A 19,700-nucleotide genomic window follows, 5' to 3' on the forward strand; every position below is an offset into this window, starting at 1 on the left:
TCAGACGTCCGACGTTCCACAATAAGTCCTGGGCGAATGGTTTAGTGGTATAATACTCCCTTAGCATGTTCCGTCCAAGTTACAGATCGTCGCATCTGGGAGTGGTCCAGGGTTCGATTCCCTGTTCGTCCAATCACGGTGGTTAAATCCCGCTAACATCCTCATTTTTGCCCTACAATAAGCCACTGACATTTTTGCGTGTCATTACACGACTTGGCCATGCAGCATCACGTCTGGCTCTGAGCTGAGTGTGTAGCCGTCCGTGGCATCTCAACAACCGTTGGCCTTTTGTTTTTGTCTATTGTTTGTGGAACAAGTGAGGTTGAGTTATGGAAACGAGGGCACAGTGGTGAATAGGACGCAAAGGCACTACTTATGACGGGGTTCATGTTCCTTGTGTATTTACATGAAGAATACAAATGATCATGTAACGCAATTACGCGATGTGATGTTATCCTGACCGGCATCAAGACACCTACTCCTTCGATCCGGCACCACCTGTTGCCCTCTTCTTGTCACCGCCATCAAACCACCCAACATCTGTTTGAAGGAAGAAGCTTTCAGCGTCAGTGTCAGCGTCAGTGCCAGCGTCAGTGCCAGCGTCAGCTGGAGCACGCTTTTTGGCGGAGGAATCCTCAGAAATCGCACGTTTCCTGTCGCCTCCGTCGAACCAGCCGACATCGGTTTGGAGGACGAAGCTCTCGGCCTCGGCCTTCTTGGAAAGTTGGCTGTTGGAAGGCGTAGGTGCTGCCAAAGCAAGTAGGGGAGCGGTGAGCACCAGAATATGAGAGGCCTTCATAGCGTTAAGGCTTCTGGCTCTTGTTTCCGAGATAAAATATGATTGTAGAATACAGTTGATGAAGTGGCTGTCGTTCGCTTAGATTGTCTTATGATCATGATGAGCTTATATCCTTATCTTATTCTAATCATCTCGGTGCAATGCTGTGCCAAACTGATCTTATGGTCCTTCGATACGTTCTTTGAACACAAAGTAATCTCGTCATCTGCGGGGTAATGTCACGTTGTGCTCACTAATAGCCATGTATTTCGAGGATCGAAGTAACAGCACGGATGAGGCGAGCCGAAGAGCTTCCGATGGCACCTGTGATGAGTGTGTATGGAGAGCTTTGTAGACAGGGTCAAACTGAATTATGTGACGACTCATTGGATTGGGTCTTAGCATAAGCCTACGAATGATTTCCTAGGCTTGAAAGTCTGTAGTCCATGTCGTGGCTGGTGGATAAAAGCTCAATCTTACATGCGTCTTGGCACAGCCTAAATCCTACAAGAGGGGATAAGTCTATGAGCGGCAACTATCTACAGAAAAACAATAATCTCACCGACATAGTGGATCACGAGCGTAATTGAGGGCTCGGCATAGCAGTGGTCGAATGGCAGGATAAGGTGAGTCGCACGTCCGCGCTAGAGCAAGATGGAATCCCGTTTATGTTTGCCATATTTCGGTGGCATTCGTTTGGTAATTTTCTCAGTCTCAAACTCAGGCTTGCTAACTCTTTGAGAGAAAATGTCCCGATCTTCCTTGGATGATCTGGAGAGTCATGAACCTCATGATCGGCTGTTACAGAATGCTTACGACCATCTCAAGGACTCGCAAGATTGGGAAACACACATTGAGCGATTCTCGAGGCATATAATTCCCAAATACATGTTTTCCATTATAATTGCGTCCCTCTCACTCAACGTTCTTCTGATTGTCTCATCTCTTGGCCTGTGGGCGACAACAAGATCACCCTTACCTCCCTGGCCGGACACTCTCTATTGTATGGTACCGTGGCGGAAAAGTCCTTAAGAAATATACTAACTTTAGAAGCTCCAGCGCAGAGCGCAGTCGAGTACGAAATAGTTACTTTCAATTCAGACTTCCCTGAAGACCAGTAAGTGATTGTACTCCACCTTGTGCCGAATCATACCTAACTGTACTCATAGCTCGGGAACTACAAACTTCTATGGCGCATCTCCAAAAGCAGAAGAGGCTTGGAAGAATTTAATGAAGCCATATCTGGTTAGGATATCTGGCCAAGAGGCATCACAATTGTCCCATCCTACGTCGCAGATCTCCAGAGATCCAGACTACTACATTACCAGTCTTGATGTATACCACCAACTGCACTGCCTCAATGATATTCGAAAGATGGTAAGGGACTTTAACTCGACAAAGGGAGGTCTGGGGAGATTGCAAACCATGCACAAGTTTCACTGCATTGACTCTATTAGACAGAGTCTTATATGCAATGCTGACTTGAGTTTGATACATTGGTATTGGTCACCTCAGGTTGGGAAAAACTTTCCAAATGCCACCACGACGCATATTTGCAGGAAATGGTCATCAATTGAAGAATGGGCGATGGATCACAGGCTTGATCAAGATGACTATGATCCAAAGGCGCACATTCAGTAACGTGGTCGTCCAAATTATAAAGTATTTTGCTTTGTCACTTCTTAAGAGAATAAGCAATCAAGACCCGAAGCTGTCGGCGCTCCACGGTTGGAACCACTCATATAAGCATTCATATCAACTTCTGTAGGATAGGAACGTCAGTGTTACTGGACAAGAGTTCTTAAGGCCAATCTCGTTCGAACCAATTTTTGCTACTTCAATCGAGCGTACCCTGCAGCTACATGGGTTCAAACTCCAACGGCTCTGGCATAACAAATAATCCGGTCGCGTGGCCCAATGGCAAGGCGTCTGACTACGAATCAGAAGATTCTGGGTTCGATCCCCAGCGTGATCAGTTCTTTTTGCTACTTCTATAACTACAGCATGCTCTTCTTTTTGCATCTAATGATGTACACTAGTAGCGTTCAGATCCATTCAGACCTTGCACTGCTCCAGCTATCTAAACCTTGCCCTCGACTTGCGACTTCTTGACATACTACAACTCGGAAACCACGCATGTCTTCCAATGTTGGGTCTAGAACCCATAGATTGTGTTTTGCAACCCTAGGTACAGCGTAGTAATCCTAACTAGCGGTTTGTTCCCGGGCTCTCGTATTTGCAACTTTGAGACGTTTTAATTCATTGGGATCATTGCGGTAATATAATGTGTTCGGAATTGGACATCTGTTTGCTATGGCCATATCGGAATCAGTACCGGGCAGCAAAGCTTCATATCCTTTATCGAAAAACGCGGGGTAGGGGGGGGGGCTCACCGAGGACTCTCCGTGACTAGGAGGCTAGTCAGCATCGCCACGCGCACTTTTTTCCCCAATGCAGCACGCTAGACGCCTAATGCTTGCCGTGTCTACCGTCACCCCAGACCAGGGGTTCCGAAGCATGATAACCGAAACCAAGATAAAGTTCCGAGCCCGCTCTTGTTATTCTCCCTCTCGCAGAAATCGAATTGCAAATCAACATGTCTCTCGATATGGCATCTCCTGCAGTTGACAATGAGAAGCATCTTGGTTCGCAGAACCAGGATGAACAGAACTTGGAGCGCCATGGCTATGTTCAGCAGACAAAGGTATGAGATTCTGGTTCCGAGACGCGTGGGCGTGCTAACTTGTCATGATAGCGCAACTTCTCGCTTACTGCCATGGTTGCGACATGTGTCAACCTGATGGCAACATGGGAAGCACTATCTAGGTTTGATACCCGTCGCCGTTGCTGTTTGACTCAAACTGATCTTTCTCCGAAGTACACTCGCTGCTGGGCTCGTAAGCGGAGGGGCAGTATCCCTTGTTTACGGCGTCATCGTGGCCTTTATCGGATCACTCTGTTCTGCCAGTTCCTTGGCTGAGCTCGCATCAAGGTAAGCTAGTACATTCACGTTCTGTGTAAGTGCTGACGCGTTAATTCGCAGCTATCCTACCGCCGGCGGACAATATCACTTCGTCGCCAAGCTAAGTCCGAAAATGAGCCGACCCTTGACCAGCTGGTTCGCTGGATACATCTCGTGAGTCACGATCGAACTTCGATACAAACGAAAGTGCAGACTGACAGGTTCAAGAACGCTAGGCTGGATAGCTTCAGCTGGTAGTGCCCCCTTCCTCGCCGGAACGCAAATCCAAGGCCTCCTCGTCCTCAACTATCCCGATTCCTACGTCTTCCAAAGATATCATGGCACACTGCTCTTCTGGGCTGTCCTTCTGGGCTCCGCTTGCATTTGCATCTTCTGCAGTAATAAGCTGCCGCTCATCGAGAAGTTGACTCTCGTGCTACACGTTACCTTCTTCATCGCAATCATAGTCACAATGGCCGTGACTTCACCGACCAAACACTCGGCCGAATGGGTCTTTTCCCACTTCGAGAACAATTCTGGATGGGGCAACGACGCCGTAGCTTGGAGTATAGGACTTCTCAGCTCTTGCTACGTCCTTATCGGCTATGATGGTGCCACCCATCTTAGTGAGGAGATGAACAATGCTGAGATGGGTGTACCTAGGGCTATGGTTGGATGTCTCCTGGTTAACGGTCCTTTGGGGTTTGCCTTCCTCCTGATAATTCTCTTTTTCATGGGAGATATTTCGACGGCTTTGGCTACACCTACGGGGTTCCCCATCATTGAGATCTTCCTTCATATGACCGGCAGTGTTGCGGCTGCTACTACCATGACTGCTATGATCACTGTTATGGCTTGCTTGTCGACAGTTCCTCTCCTCACAGCAGCGGCTCGCATCATGTGGGCGTTTGCTAGAGATGGAGGTAAGACAGTTTGATCGTTTTGAGTTACATGTGACTAACATAACATTTCCTAGGCCTTCCCTTTGCTGAGCGTATTGCAAGCGTTGACAAACGTCGACAAATCCCCACGGTATCCATTGCCGTTGTCAGCTTCCTGCTTATGCTGCTGAGTCTCATCAACATTGGTTCTACGACAGCCTTCAATGCTATCCTGTCCCTTGCGGTTGTTAGTCTACAGGCCTCGTACCTCCTTCCAATCCTCCTGTTGATCTGGCGGCGCTTATTCCGCCCGGATACTCTGCGCTGGGGTCCTTGGAGGCTCGGCAAAGCAGGCCTACCCATCAACATCATTGCAGTTATTTATCTCATGTATACCTGCATCTTTCTTCTTTTCCCTCCCTATCAGCCAATCACTGCGGTGAACATGAATTATGCATCTGTTGTGTTGGGTGGCGCTCTGGTGTTCGGCTGCATCTATTGGCCTCTGAGGGCAAGCAAGCGATATGTTGGTCCACTGACCGATGCTGAAGTTTTAGAGGGAACACTACATTAGTTTGCGTTGTTAAATGGGATACTTTCCTTCAATAGATATGGGCCATGTCAGCTAATCACGGGCTGTGTAATAACATTTAAAGATTGCTTATTATCTCAAAGCACGATCCCTCACTAAGTAATTCTGGCAGGGATTGAGGTTCATTGTTGTGACAAGCCTTTGATCTCTTTATCGGGACTGCCCCTGCCACTGTTTTACTGCTATCTTGCCTAACAATATGGTAATATTGACTGGTAAGACTTGCTTAGGTGGCTGGTGTCCAGGACATCTAGCCAATCTCAGCCAACCAATTGATATCCACATGACTTTATCAGCGGAACCCACTTCCGATTTCCGATTCTTCACCTATCTCATATCTTGGACTAACTACCTTCTTATCTGTCTGACAAGCTACAAGGGTCTCTCAGTCACGTCGCTAAGTAGGGGAATCTCCTGCATGACTTTGATTCAAAAAGCGATGATCTTATTGCACCTTTAGGGTTGGCAGCTCTACATGGATCAGTTTACTACTTCTTCGGCATTGACCCGAAGGCGACAGAAATTGAGGAGTGAGTCGGACCCTGAGACTATACCACCCTATCTACCTAGACTAAGCTAATCATCTTGAGATGCGAAGGCGGCTGTGTTAGCTGCAAGAAACGCGTGAGTCCAACCTTCGATGGCTTCCTAAACAGTTTGCTAAACGCTGCCGCAGAAGCTGAAATGCGATGAAACAGAGCCTGCTTGTACTCGCTGCATCAAATCCAAACTGTTATGCCCTGGCTACAAACGTCCAGTAAAATGGTCGACTAAATACGAGATTGACTACGGCATCCATTCGTATGCTGGTCCCAGCTCAGGGCACTCGCGTGGCAGTGAGGAATTGCCATCTTCTCAATCTGACACCGACAAGGCCCTTGTGTTGTACTCCCCTCAGGAAGAATCCTCCAAGCTCTTAACGCACTACTTCAAATCAGCATGCGAGGTTCTATCTTCATTTGACTCACCTAGTAACCCTTATCGTTCGGATCTGCTAGAGTTTATACGGAACTCCCCAATTGTGTTCAATAGTGCCTTAAGTGCATCGGCAGCCCATCTAAGCCAGCAAGAACATGACACCTCTTTGATACCCTTGACTTTCCAGACGGAAGCAATTTCACATATGTCGAGGGAGCTCGCCGAAATACATGTTGCCCAACACACATTGGCTCCTCTTCGCCCCTCAACAACGCCAACCATAAGAGATGACCTGATGTTGGGCGTCACACTCATTGGGATGACCTCTGTATGTGCCTTTACTCCGCACAGATGTGACGATGCTTACATCTCAACTTACAGAGCTGGCACGATCCTTCTTCTCTTGGTCTGTGCCATTTTCATGGTGCTCGCCAAGTATTCAATATTTGGATGAATCAATTCAACCTAACGGACCTTCAGTTACCATCTTACCGCATCCAGCGCCTAATAGCTTCATCCATGATCTATTGGGAAGTTATGGCCTCTTGCTTGACTGATCAAGAGGTTGGCGCACTTTCATACCTCGACGTGTTCTCAACGCTACCGCCAACGACCTTTTGTTATCCGTGTCCATGGACCGGAGTTGGCACAAATATTCTCATCCGTGTTGCCAAATGCATCACATTAGTACGGCAGAAGCTGCGTCTGAGATCATACAATTGTTCAATGGGGGGTGATACAGATGTGTCACTCCGCAACCTCGATTTACTCACCCAAGCTTTTACTCTGAGTCTGGACATAGATCACTGCCAAATACCAACTTCTGAAGCGATACCCAATACTGGCGACTACAGGACTCCGTCAGATCATCTCTGTAAAGTGGCTAAGTGCTATCAACTGGTTGCTCGTCTTGAGCTTGACCGAGCATTCCCTGAAGTCATACAAAGCATACAGGATGATCAAAATCGAGATGCAATACTCTCACAACATATCTTAGGGCTTGCAGTGAAGATACTAGAAATCATGAAGACCATTCCCGAGGATTCTCGAACTATTGCCATTCAGACCATCATATTCCTGGTAGCGGGAAGTGCACTTAGAATCAGTTCAGATGCAAACACCATTATCAGAGCCTTAGTCGCAGGCTGGAGGAGGTTTGTGCTTGAGAGACTGCATAAGTCATTCTTATCTCTCAAACTCCAGACGATTAATAGGGCAGCTACTGTGCTTCAGGGGGTTTGGGCACGGATGGACTCAACGGCCATGGAGGGTTATGATGCTAAGAGTCCAATTTTACGCGTGCATTGGATTGATGTTATGGAAGAAGATGGACTGGAGACTATTCTAGGATAACACGAGAAAATTCGCATCGTTCCTTTATCACCCCCTTGGGAGACTGGCGGTGCTTCAGTCCGTTTCGCGCTCATACTAATGCAGTGTTATGAAAGTCCGAGAAAGCAACGTGGAGCTCGCAGAGTCGGACAATGAATGTAGATCATGAGTGCAGGACTTTCGGTCTGATCAAAGTCCGGAGGCAGCCACAACGTATCATTCTCCTTCATGGCTATCTCGGTTGCTGGCTTGATAAGAAGGGAGAATGTCATCTAGGCCCTTAGAATAGACTTTCTAGGATGCTTCTCCGCACACCAAAGAAAGATACAGGTGGGGGAGGTCGCACTTTTTTTCTGTAAGCGGAAAGGTCGTGACCGAATGGTACCCTGCATCTCGACGATAATGCGGGGAAGCTCCGTTTTTGATAGGACTGTTGTATCAAAAGCTTCACGGAATTTACGGAAATCAGTAGTCATGGTAAACGATATTCAGGTGTGAACTTCGGTAAAGGTACCAAGTAATCACTCATATGGTCCTCAAAGATTTGCTATAAAGATGGCATCGTCTCTCCTCAATGAATAGACTGCTCAAGACAAGTTTCTCCCCTTGACACCATTCTCTTAACAACACTATAAAAATTTCTTGAGTCGACACTTCATATTCTTCCGCTTCTAAGCCATCTTCACCAGTCATCATGGTTCCATCAGCTGCTTCAGAGACCTCAGACTACATCCCTGTAGCTAAATGGCCAACCCTCCAGGAAATGGCCGATGGCTTCAGGGAGCACCTCATGCCAGCATCCAATAAGCTTCAGGGCAAATACTTTGAACATACTTACGACAATGGTTGGAAGATATCTCATGACTTTGGTGTCGATAGCGTCACGTGGAAGATCCTCGAGGGAGAAGGGGCAGGTCTTACTGCGCCAGCCAAGTACGAGGCTTTCGAAGTACGCCCAGATATTTTCTTCGTCGACTTCCTCAAGCCTGACTACAATGAAGTCGTCAGCTTGATCACCAACACAGTCACTGGACAAGCCATTGCTGCTGTATCAGGCTTTAAGGACGACAATGGCGAACGCAGAACGTTTACCTCTTTCATCAACGCAGTAGCATTCGGAGGGAAGCCAGTTGAGCCATTCCAAGCCACTGATGAACTCATTGGGAAGCACGTTCTGTACCGATATACTCCCCGAGATGCTTATGAGCATGTTTATCTCAACAAGGGTACCATGACGTGGCATTGTCTCAGCGGCACAGAGAGGGGTATCGCAGATGCTGAGAAGTGCCAGATGCTCAAGCTGGGAGACAACCTGTACATGCTGTTCTGGACTGAGACAGTTATGCCTGTTGAGTCAATCGTTGTGATCGACTTGGAGAATATGAGGTCTACTGGGCGTTTTTACTGCTGGGATCCAAAGCCAAAGGAGGCTGTGCACGTGCGATTTGGGTCTTATGCTACTGTTCTAGCAGAGACGTCGCCGTTGGAGACGTTGAGAAAGGTTTCGCAGAGCAAGCTTTAGGACAGATGTATGCTAGAGCATAAGACAATAAAATGACATCTGCGTTTGCCAGCCTTCAAAATGCTCATGATTGAATGTAAATGTATGAATCAAAGGCGAGACTTGTTGTCATAATAATATGCATTGAACGACTCAAGTGGGAATGTCCCAAATAAGCCGTCGTCGTCCATAGTCTGCGTTACTGGGCTGTAATGATGTTGCTTTCGAAGCAATGGGTTCAGAGAATAAGAATCATTTCAGGAGACAGTCAAAAATGTCTTCGACAACGTAACAAAATGTGTTCTTGGAATGTAGGATAATACTTCCAAACCCTCTGTTCTAGGGTAGGAGTATAACGAAATGTCTTGGTGGAGTTGGTTTAGGTCATGGTCACGGGCGAAGCTCCAAAGCAGTTTTCATTAGTCAATTCATGACTCGCAAAACAATCTAGCAACTCACAGACATTGATTACCACCACGATCTACATACCTAAAAACGTCTAGCATTGCTTCTGCTCAACGCGAAACAGCCACTCAAAGGGCTCCATTCAAGCCCACTATATAATCTCCAGACCTGGGGAAGCCTGAGTAATTGTTGGGAGCCATCAGGTAAATACATGATTTCCCCTTATTCTCGAGATTATACCCTTTTTGTGGGTTCCCCGAAGCCCACTACGCGCAGAGTTTTCCTTGTGTAACAAAGGCCCAAGCACAAATCGCCACTTGACCTCATTCGGCCCACAGCAGATCATCCGGCGGTTCTCCGACGCTAATTACCGGAAAACTGCATCACTAACAGTCTAGCCAATCTCCTAGGCCCTGGGACGAGATCTCAATGGCACCGCGCTCCGAGTAGCAGGAGAAGTAGAAACTTGTCGCGCCCTGTCAGAGCGTTTTTTCTCGTGGCAGATTGGCCCAAGTCCGAAGGCCCCTGACTCAAAGCTCCCGACTTTCTGGAAGCGCCAACACGAGCAGGGCTAGCCTCCCCGTCATGAAGATCGAGCTAAGATGGATCTAGATAAGACGCAAATCATTACCGCGCTTTCCTGGTCACGCCGCTTGGATAGTCTGTTACAGGAATCCCCTTTTGTCTCCATCTCCTGCACTCCACAGACGAACCTATCCCGGTCTGGATTCTTGTCCGTCCACTCGTGGCGAGTGAGTGGTGTTTTACCATGTCTGCATATATAGTCGATGGCGTGTTGCCCGCTCGCTCGGTTAGCAGAAGAGAGTCCACTCGCTGCACCCTGTTCTTCTTTCTTCTTCTCTGCCACAGGAGCTGAACGAATACCACCATGGCGATCGAGAGTCGGGCGACGCAGATTGCTGCCATCAGTTATACTTTTGTAGTCCTCTCGTCGATTGCGACATGTCTTCGTGTCTACTGCCGAGGATGGATTGTCAAGGCGTTTGGCGCGGATGATTGGCTTGCCCTCATTGCCCAGGTAGGACAGGACGCATTGCCCCTATTGGTAAGACCCTGCTAACCTAGAAAGTTTATGTTTATCGTCTTTTGCTCCTATGAGATCACTGGTGTCCGATATGGAACTGGACGTCACTTCAAGGACATCGAGCCGGAGAATATTCCCAGAGCGATGCAGATGTGGTGGACATGCGAACCAACCTACGTCTTGACCAACATGGCCATCAAGGCCAGTATCGCTATCTTCTTGTTGCGAATTTGCATTACACGTACGCACAAGATTATCATCTGGACCATCACTGGAATCACAGAAATCTACAGCTTGTTTTTCTTCCTGCTGTTCGTCTTGCAATGTCGACCTACATCACTCTTCTGGCTCCGATATACTAGCAATCCTCCCGGAGGTAGCTGCTTGGACGCCTCAGTGGTTGCCAAGGCCTTCTATGCTTACTCCGCTATCAGTTGTTTGTCGGATTGGACCTACAGTTTGCTACCCATTGCCCTGGTTTACAACCTTCAAATGAGCAAGAGAACAAAGATTTCTGTCGTCGGTATTCTGGCTGCAGGTGCTATGTATGTGTCAACACTCCTTTACCAGTAGCATAAGTTTACTGACCTTGAACACAGTGCCTCTAGTGCCACCATCATCCGCTTCCCTTACCTCTACTCCCTCACGGACATCGACGACTTCCTATACTCTACCTCAGATGTCGCTATCTGGTCCACTGTCGAGACTGGTCTTGGCATCACTGCCTCAGCCGTCGCAACACTCCGACCCCTCCTCCGTAACTTCCTTGGTCACGGATCATCTGCCGACGGACAGGGAAACTCAGCCAGGCCTTGGCAGCGTACAGGTAGCAATAACCCAACAGGAGGTTACCTTCGCAGCCACGGCCAGAACGGTGAGGAGGTTTTTGATCTTCACGACAACGCTGGCAAGCGTATTGGAGTCACCACCATCATCGACCACGACGACAAGTCAGATGGCAATGACGAAACAGGTAAGCATGGAAGTCGATCAGAAGCTTCTGACTCTGTTGCAGAGCTGCATGGCTGGAATAGCAGCCAGTCAGATCTGGCCGATGCAAATGGCCAACCACGCGCCCAAAAAGGATGGAATGTGTTGGTCAAGAAGACTGTCGTCCAAACTCGAGGATCAGACCTCGCATAAGCCGCCGGACTTGGTCATGGCATGAAAGTGTAGAGTAGATATAATTACGAGGCAGGGAGAAGACTTGTTTCTCTGTCCCACGATACCCTTAGCGCTTCCCTTTTAGCGGGTCGCCAATGATAACACGTTTTAATATTCTTCTTCAAGTCCATTCTGTGGTGATCAAGACATGTGAAAGGTAAGCCATGGTTTAAACTTCCATGTATGACGGCTTGACACACAACATTCCGATCTACCGCCGGTGTCGTGTCGATCCCGGAAAGTAAAAGAAGCTGTAAACATCCAATAAAACGGTTTGAACATGATACAAGATTTGGCACTGTGGATTCGAGCTGAATGTAAAGTAAGATCAAGTTGCAGATTGAGTTTGATCTGCAATTTATAATGACGGAAACCATTGGTAGGGTCTGCAACGGGACGATCCCGGAGCCGAAGTTAGTCTTTGTGGATGAAATGTCGAGACGCATCTGTTCATGATTGACAAAAGCTGAAAGCGATGCCAAAATGGCCTGGCAGAAGTTCCATGGTTTGAAATTGTCCAGTGCGTTGCTACTGATTATTTTCAAGTATAAAAGGTCAGCAAGATTCCCAAGTTCTGTCTCATCCCAGCTTCCTCTCAATCACAACAGAACATCAACACTCTCATAACCCTATCTGTTCATCATGGGCGACAAGACTGTACTTGAAAGTTACCCTTCTCCTCTTACGTCTTCTAACAAGAGATGCAGAAAATTCGCTACACCTATCGCGGCTACGAGTCTTGGCAGGCCTCTGAGCCCCAGCTCAAAAAGTAAGCAGACCTTTATAGGATACCCTTCATCACTCTAACAAGATCTCTCTAGGCTTATCCAGGATGACACTGGCGTTGAGTACTGGATTGAAACCAGATCCATCCCTCCCATGGGAATTCCCCCGTAAGTTACCATTAACTATGCTAGCGTCGGTAATGCCACTAACCATCAGAAGCCCCGTAAGCAAGGATTGTGTTGAGAAACTGAAGGGATTGGATGGTGTTGAAGTAAATGAGATAGAGGAAGATTAGTTGAGCCACGCCATGACAACAATGTCCTGTTGATGGGAGGCTATTTAAATCGGGGGAATACCTAGCTAAGACTTATCAATCAATTACATGTTCCCAGTAAAATATATCCGAGCTGAGAGTACTTCTGGATAATGTTGTTTGAGTCCATTCTTGACAGTGGAACCAGTGAGATAGTGTGTCAAACCAGAGTTAGCATATCTGATACATTGGCGCCCGCAATATCTTCCACACTTGGCATATAATTTAACCTTCGGTCTTCGTTAGCCAGAAACCGTTCAAAACTCTCATGGTAACCTTTAGCGTGACGACGGCCACTTTCCGCGGCCAGCTCCCGAAAGCCTCCAGCAATTTACTCTACGGCGGAGCTCGATACTGGTCAGCTAGAATGTGACTAGAAATAGAAGCGCCATGGCGGATATGGTTGCGAAAAGTTGATTTAAGTCGTTCGCAAACACCTACTGATTCACAATTAGCCCTGGTCTTTGTAACCTCTGGAAAGGCTGCATTGGCACTATGGCATCGGCAATCCTGTGTATAGGTCCACGAACCGTGGTCCAACGTGGGACTCATGTAAGTTGCCTTCCTGGTACTCTTGCTTTCCCTTTAGCAACATCTCGTTCAATGACTGACTCATGCGGCCGAAGGTGTTGCTTACAAGACACTTCTCTATCTCTGTGGGCCGCTGTGGCATCAACAAAGTTGTCTCATCGGCTGCAGAGGCTTTAAAGGACATGAAACCAAATATGACGGTTCTATGCGGCGGCTTCGGTCTTTGCGGTGTCCCAGATACTCTGATCAATGAAGTCCTCAATAAGCCTGATGTCACCGGGCTCACAGCTGTTTCCAACAATGCCGGGACTGACAACTTTGGGCTTGGGAAGCTCTTGAAAAGCAGACAAGTGCGCAAAATGATTGCATCTTATATCGGAGAGAATAAGACGTTCGAGAAGATGTATCTTACGGGCGACATTGAACTGGAACTCACCCCTCAAGGCACTCTTGCAGAACGCTGTGCTGGTGGTGGTAAAGGTATCCCGGCTTTCTATACGCCTGCTGGTGTCGGAACCGTTGTTCAAAATGGCGACCTCCCATCTCGGAACAAAGCTATTGGATCTTCTGGCGATGCCCAATTTCCAGATCCCAAGGACGTCAAAGTATTCGATGGCAAGCCATATCTGCTTGAACGCAGCATCTCAGGAGACTATGCCTTCGTGAAGGCGTTCAAGGCAGATACACTAGGAAATTGTCAGTTTCGCCTTGCAGCTCAAAACTTCAACGGTCCAATGGGCCGCAATGCTAAGATGACAATCACTGAAGCCGAGCATATTGTTGAGCCCGGAGAGATCCCCCCAGAGTCCGTTCATCTACCGGGAATTTATGTAAAGCGAGTTATCCAGAGCACTGCAGCGAAAGGGATCGAGAAATACACCTGGGACGAGCAAGACGTCAAGACCTTGGGTCAGGGTGAGGTTGCTGCAAAGCGAGAACGCATCGTCAGACGAGCAGCGAAGGAGTTCAAGAATGGGATGTACGCCAATCTTGGAATCGGCATGCCTATGCTGGCAGCCTCATTCGTTAGACCCGATGTTGATGTCCAGCTCCAATCGGAGAATGGCATCCTAGGTCTCGGACGTTATCCATCCAAAGAGCGCAACGAAGCTGACCCCGATCTCATTAACGCTGGTAAAGAAACAGTCACTTTGAAGCCTGGTGCATCTGTTTTCAGCAGCGACGAAAGTTTCGGTATGATCCGTAGTGGCCGTATCGATGTGACCATCCTTGGTGCTATGCAAGTCAGCGCAACAGGGGACTTGGCGAATTGGATGCTCCCAGGAAAGGTCAAAGGCTTCGGCGGCGCCATGGACCTCGTTAGCAACCCGAGTAAGACAAAGATCATTGTCACGATGGAACATACAGATAAGAAGGGTAATCCCAAGATATTAAACCAGTGCTCTTTTCCTCTCACTGGCCGGGCGTGCGTATCACGCATCATTACGGACTTGGTACGTCGCTATCACGATCCTGCTCTTGGATTATACTAACTCTTCTCAGGGAGTGTTCGACGTGGACTTTGCTACGGGGTTAACGCTGGTCTAAATTGCTCCTGGTGTGACTGTGGATGAGGTCAAGGCTAAGACTGAAGCTCCTTTTACTGCTGCCGAGCCGTTGGAGTCAATGACAGGAGTGTGAAAAGCGTCCTTGTAAGAAGGCCAAGTTCATATCGAGACTATTTGAAACCATGAATGATAGCTGCTGTGAATTGGGTGCTTCTCAGGTGAAAGGAATGTGACAGACCCCCTGAGGCCTACCTTTATCAGCGCTACTTCCTATGTGACACAAACCGATGACCTCCACAAATGCTAGAGACGAGGCCTCAAATCGTATTGATAGTCTCCCTATGTAATAGTTATGCTCATAATGGCAAGTGGGCGACTCATTATCAACACATAATGATTTCTACGTATGAAATCTACGTAATCCATTCAATGACAGAGAACTCCCCTGGAGGGGGTCATGTGTCCTTCCGTAAGCGTCAGGTTGGCGGTTGCCGACCGGTCACTTTCCCCGGGCGCTCTCCGCGGCCCCTCGACCAGACCAGCTCAACAGCATCGAGATCATCACAGAAGCAAGGGCTTTAGGCTAGAAGCTGATTCTAAAGTGCGGAAATTCAGTACATCCGGGGTACTTCTTGGGGTTAAGCACCAATTCAACTACGCTAGTCAGGGCTCATTCTCACAAGTAGAAATACATCAACGCAGGCACACTATCGTCCTGCCTTGAGGTCAATATACCTGTATGAGCCGGAATCTCGAGAACCAGAGTCTCCAAGAATTGATCTGCCTTGAATTCTAATCAGCTTTCTGAGTTAGCAGTGGTCCAGAGTCATCATGGCCTCCACAATATGGGCCTGAGAGGGTTACACCGCGCGCAGTATCACTGAACAAAAGTGCCGTTCTGTCCGCGGGGTAAGAACGAAGCAAATAAAATGCAGATCATTCATGATGCAGATGAACAGGGTTCTGATGAAGTATAAATGTCGTCAGAATATGCCTTCCAAGTGTTGGACTATCACACCAGACACTCGAAACAAGCAACACTCACAGACAAACCATGGCTACCAAGGCTCTAGTAACATGGGCTCTAGCCCTTCAGTTCGGCAATCTCACTGAACCAATCGTTGACATAGCGGTCAAAAGCGTCTACAACTGGGCCGGCTGTGCCATCGGCGGCTACGCTTTACCCCCAGCAGGTATTGCGTACGAGGCCAGCGTTCCCTTCATCGGAGCCGATGGAAACTCATCCATCTTTGGAACCGGCAAGTACGTTGATGTTAAGACCGCAGCTCTCATCAACGGTATTGCCTCCCACGCTGATGACTATGATGACACCCACCGAGATAACCCTATTCACCCCTCTGGACCTGTGTTGTCTGCTCTGTTTGCTGTTGCGGAGTGGATGGCACCTGTGTCTGGCGAGGATTTCTTGGCGGCCTTCGTTGCTGGTGTTGAAGCGGAGTGCAAGATTGGTGTTGCTGTTTTTCCGGAGCATTACAATGTTGGATGGCGTAAGTGTGACCAATCATTCTTCTTGGGGGTGCCCATACTGAGTGTCATCAGACATTACCAGTACCGTTGGCTCAGTTGGTTCAGCTGTAGCTGTCGGAAAGCTTCTCGGACTTGACACTAAACAAATGCAGAAAGCTATTAGCATAGCCTCCGTTCAGGTCATTGGTATGCACGAGTCTTTTGGTACGGACACCAAGCCTTTCCATGTTGGGGCTGCAGCACAAGCAGGTCTCCAGTCAGCACTGCTAGCTAAGAGTGGCTTTGGAGGATCTCTCGAAGGCCTGGAAGCTAAGAGGGGTTGGTCTCATGTTGTCAGCACTCGTGAGAATCTGACTGGCGAGATCTCCACGCTCGGAGATGTTTGGGAGATATCCAGGAACACGTTCAAGCCATACCCATGCGACAGGATCATTCACGCTGCCATCGATGGCTGGATTCAGATTCACGACAAGGCAGTGAAGGATGGCCTCGACCTCACCAAGATCGCCAATGTCACGGCCCGTACTCACCCCCGCGTTCTGTTCCTGACCGATGATCCCAAGCCCGAGACAGGTCTTCAGGGCAAGTTCAGCGTCTATCACGCAGCCTCTGTAGCACTCCTTTTCGGCGAAGCAACCCCAACCCAATACACAGATGAAGCTGTGCATAACAAGACTGTCATTGAACTCCGCCAGAAGGTCAATGTTACAAGTGATGACAAGGTCAGCGAGCACGAGGCGTTTGTTGCTGTTGAGTTTGAGAATGGAAAAAAGCTCGAGATTCATGTTGAGCACACGATTGGTAGCTACGAGAATCCCCTGGATGAGAAGTTTCTCCATACCAAGTTCTTGGATCATGTTGGTAACCAGATCGGAGACGTTCGGGCGAAGAATGCTTTGAGTTCTTTTGCTGGTATCGCCAACATGACAGATGTTGGTCAGATTTCTCAACAGTTCAAGAAGTAGGGGTCTTTAGCGTACAAAGCTGCACTCATCATCTATCATCTGTCCAAAATATCTTATAAATACGTAGACATGCATACAGTACCACAGATACCTTGTTGCAATTTTACCTACATTTAGACTCCAATACATTGTTGATAACTCAATATGAGTTCACATGACGTAGTAGTAGATGAGTTAATAATTACTTTTTAATGACTTATTGAAGATTTGCAGTATTAGAGAACAACCCCGGTTAGTTCGCTTTGTTGTCGTGTGACAATGAAGACGCACAGCTATGCGATTCCGCAAGACAATTATGGTGATAAATAAGGGGTGTAGATCAAATAGCTTGGGAAAAGGTGATGGATTTGTACCTGTATGTATGGAAAATAAAATGAAGATTTGGGCTATCAGCCAGTGTCCATCTCTGGCGTGTTCGCCCAGATCTATGTCACGGATTGTGAGTTAATCTTAGACATGACAGCAAAATCACAACTTTAGAGTGAGACATGAGGCAAGTACCATTGATTGATCTATTCCCGCTGTGCTACAACTATCTGTCAAGGTCCGGGGCTTGATCTTGCTTCTACAAGGAGTTTCAATATTATAGAACGTATCGGAAGTCCTTGTTCTCGAACTCGGTCTGATCCCGCATACCAGCCTCGTTACTACGCTCCTTGTTGGGCGCACCGTAGGTCTTGTTACGGTGTCTGTTAACCAGGTACATATACACTAGAGACAGAGAGTCAGCTAAAATTTCTATGCTGGATATCAGGCCACTTACCAAGAAGACCAAGGTGGCAGCAAAACTTGATCGCATAGCCGACTAAAAGTCCGATAGTAGCACCGGTGAAGTGAGGAGCCTCAGACTTCTTGACGACGAAGGGGCCGGCAAAGTTGCCCCAGCAGTAAGCAGTACTGACGTAGTACGTTAGTCAGGTGTCAAAGGTTCATTGATGAAAGACTCACAAGACCAGGGCGCTAGCAAGGGATCTATGAGTGTAACCAGCCATGTTGGATGAAATGGTGGTCAGAGACACAGTGAAGCCAACAGACTGGGTGTTGACCAGCCAGAAGCATACAAGTCGGCCCCAAGTGTTATGACGGGGGAGGTATGCCATGCATGCAGCAGAGATTGTGCAAAGCATGTTGGCAACCGTAGCAGTGAGAAGTCGAGCTGGCTGTTGTTAGTTAACTGGTTGGGTGCTTCGTAACGAGGGTTTGACTGACAGTTTGGAACGTTGAGAATGATGCTTCCACCAATGATCAAGCCGATGATCTGGACAGCATCTCCAACGGACTTCAGTTGAGTAGTTCTGGTGGTGCTGAATCCCATGTCGCGGATGATGATGGTTGAGAAGGAGTTGACGACACCATTAGGGATGGCGCTGTCAATCATTTATTAGCAAAAGGTCAGTCTTTTGTCGTGACGAGGACTTGACTTACGCAGCGAACACCGAGGTAAAGAGCAGAAGAGTCTTGGGATCAGTGAAGCCGAGGACGACCTGATCCTTATCGAAGGCCTTGTTCTTGATACCTGTCTCGTTGGATGCTACTCTCTTGACTGCAATGAGACGCTCGCGATGGTTGAGGAATCGGGCGTTAGAAGGTGAATCGGGGAGTAGGAACCAGATGACGAAAGCCCATAAACAAGTAGCGCCACCGAGCTGTAGACATATTAGCCGTGTCCTAAGGATGCTAAGCGCAATGGTGACTTACGATGTAGAAGATCAGCTCCCAACGCTCAGGCTTGAGGTCGACAGGAAGCTTGGAGACTCCCATGGAGATGTATGAACCGACCTGTATAGGTCCAGTTATTAGCAAGACGACTTTGGTCGCTAAATTCTCTTTGTGACTTACAATGCCACCCCAACCAAGAGACGAGTACCAAATACACTGGCGAAGAGGAATCTCTCGTCGGGTGTACCAGAAACCAGTCATAAGTGTCAGTCCAGGTGTAACAGCAGCCTCAAAGACACCCATGATGAATCGCACAGCCAGAGCACTCGAGTAGTCGCGGCTCTGAGTCATGATGATGACCATGAGACCCCAGAGGAAGACACTGATAGCCATAACCTTTTGCGCAGGAAAGCGACCGATGAGCCATCCGCAAGGGTATTGGCCAAAGAAATAACCAGCATATACCACTGTATATCTGTATTAATAGTCGATCGCGCGAGGGGAGGTGAGGAATACTGACTTGCAGAGAGGTAGTTGAATTGGTTGCCCTTGAGGCCAAGAGCCTCTTGATATCCGAAAAGGTTGGCATAGTTTAGAGAGGTCTTGTCCATGAATTGAAGCGCTTGGGTAACGAGGAACGTAGGGAGGATAACGAGATCGAGCTTCCATCGCAGTTTCTTTGCCTATAATCCTGTCAGTAAATGCAGTGTTTAATCCCAGTCGTGTTCAGCGTACCTCTGCATCCGAAAACTCAATGTCTCGAGCTTCAAGGTACTCGCTGTAGCCAACAGCATTTTCTCGATCGTGAATATCCATCTCAGTTTGACCGCCCTTGAGCTCTGAGTCCTCAATAGCCTCAACGCTAGGGGGTGACTCGACGATAGGCTTAGGCGTGTCCGACATTGTTGCTGAAAGTCTTGTTGCTCAAGTCA

General features: G+C 48.0%; 9 protein-coding genes and 2 non-coding genes across 11 annotated transcripts; 9 read left to right on the top strand and 2 right to left on the bottom strand.

Annotated features, from left to right (window-relative positions):
- Positions 1–30: 30 nt before the first annotated feature.
- FVEG_17653 lies at positions 31–132 on the top strand. Its single transcript has one exon. It is a non-coding gene; the product is annotated as a tRNA-Ala (tRNA).
- Positions 133–475: 343 nt separating this feature from the next.
- On the bottom strand, positions 476–799 carry FVEG_13902 (hypothetical protein; the record flags this gene model as incomplete). Its single annotated transcript, XM_018903244.1, has 1 exon — positions 476–799. One exon carries the CDS (start codon positions 797–799, stop codon positions 476–478), a length of 324 nt encoding a protein of 107 aa, XP_018762316.1.
- Positions 800–1,525: 726 nt separating this feature from the next.
- FVEG_17652 (hypothetical protein) lies at positions 1,526–2,419 on the top strand (the record flags this gene model as incomplete). Its single annotated transcript, XM_018906889.1, has 3 exons — positions 1,526–1,781; positions 1,832–1,895; positions 1,948–2,419. 3 exons carry the CDS (start codon positions 1,526–1,528, stop codon positions 2,417–2,419), a joined length of 792 nt encoding a protein of 263 aa, XP_018762315.1.
- A 262-nt stretch (positions 2,420–2,681) lies between these two features.
- Positions 2,682–2,753, top strand: FVEG_17651. The gene has a single exon. It is a non-coding gene; the product is annotated as a tRNA-Arg (tRNA).
- A 621-nt stretch (positions 2,754–3,374) lies between these two features.
- On the top strand, positions 3,375–7,520 carry FVEG_13901 (hypothetical protein; the record flags this gene model as incomplete). Its single annotated transcript, XM_018903243.1, has 9 exons — positions 3,375–3,482; positions 3,534–3,604; positions 3,657–3,770; positions 3,822–3,914; positions 3,969–4,663; positions 4,717–5,171; positions 5,674–5,743; positions 5,972–6,459; positions 6,513–7,520. The coding sequence occupies 9 exons, from the start codon at positions 3,375–3,377 to the stop codon at positions 7,482–7,484; spliced, it is 3,066 nt and encodes a 1,021-aa protein (XP_018762314.1). The 3' UTR covers positions 7,485–7,520.
- A 637-nt stretch (positions 7,521–8,157) lies between these two features.
- Positions 8,158–8,985, top strand: FVEG_13900 (hypothetical protein; the record flags this gene model as incomplete). Its single annotated transcript, XM_018903242.1, has 1 exon — positions 8,158–8,985. One exon carries the CDS (start codon positions 8,158–8,160, stop codon positions 8,983–8,985), a length of 828 nt encoding a protein of 275 aa, XP_018762313.1.
- Positions 8,986–10,258: 1,273 nt separating this feature from the next.
- Positions 10,259–11,683, top strand: FVEG_13899 (hypothetical protein; the record flags this gene model as incomplete). Its single annotated transcript, XM_018903241.1, has 3 exons — positions 10,259–10,408; positions 10,460–10,959; positions 11,014–11,683. 3 exons carry the CDS (start codon positions 10,259–10,261, stop codon positions 11,555–11,557), a joined length of 1,194 nt encoding a protein of 397 aa, XP_018762312.1. The 3' UTR covers positions 11,558–11,683.
- A 537-nt stretch (positions 11,684–12,220) lies between these two features.
- FVEG_17650 (hypothetical protein) lies at positions 12,221–12,599 on the top strand (the record flags this gene model as incomplete). The annotated part of the gene is made up of 4 exons (XM_018906888.1): positions 12,221–12,235; positions 12,286–12,347; positions 12,400–12,471; positions 12,521–12,599. 4 exons carry the CDS (start codon positions 12,221–12,223, stop codon positions 12,597–12,599), a joined length of 228 nt encoding a protein of 75 aa, XP_018762311.1.
- A 743-nt stretch (positions 12,600–13,342) lies between these two features.
- Positions 13,343–14,696, top strand: FVEG_17649 (hypothetical protein; the record flags this gene model as incomplete). Its single annotated transcript, XM_018906887.1, has 2 exons — positions 13,343–14,602; positions 14,652–14,696. The coding sequence occupies 2 exons, from the start codon at positions 13,343–13,345 to the stop codon at positions 14,694–14,696; spliced, it is 1,305 nt and encodes a 434-aa protein (XP_018762310.1).
- A 1,014-nt stretch (positions 14,697–15,710) lies between these two features.
- FVEG_13897 (hypothetical protein) lies at positions 15,711–17,109 on the top strand (the record flags this gene model as incomplete). Its single annotated transcript, XM_018903240.1, has 2 exons — positions 15,711–16,164; positions 16,217–17,109. 2 exons carry the CDS (start codon positions 15,711–15,713, stop codon positions 17,107–17,109), a joined length of 1,347 nt encoding a protein of 448 aa, XP_018762309.1.
- A 583-nt stretch (positions 17,110–17,692) lies between these two features.
- On the bottom strand, positions 17,693–19,671 carry FVEG_13896 (hypothetical protein; the record flags this gene model as incomplete). The annotated part of the gene is made up of 9 exons (XM_018903239.1): positions 17,693–17,820; positions 17,873–18,006; positions 18,058–18,265; positions 18,319–18,476; positions 18,535–18,755; positions 18,808–18,888; positions 18,949–19,235; positions 19,289–19,451; positions 19,504–19,671. The coding sequence occupies 9 exons, from the start codon at positions 19,669–19,671 to the stop codon at positions 17,693–17,695; spliced, it is 1,548 nt and encodes a 515-aa protein (XP_018762308.1).
- Positions 19,672–19,700: the final 29 nt, after the last annotated feature.

This window comes from Fusarium verticillioides, chromosome 8 (assembly GCF_000149555.1).
Source record: "Fusarium verticillioides 7600 chromosome 8, whole genome shotgun sequence".
NCBI classification, from domain to species: domain Eukaryota; kingdom Fungi; phylum Ascomycota; class Sordariomycetes; order Hypocreales; family Nectriaceae; genus Fusarium; species Fusarium verticillioides.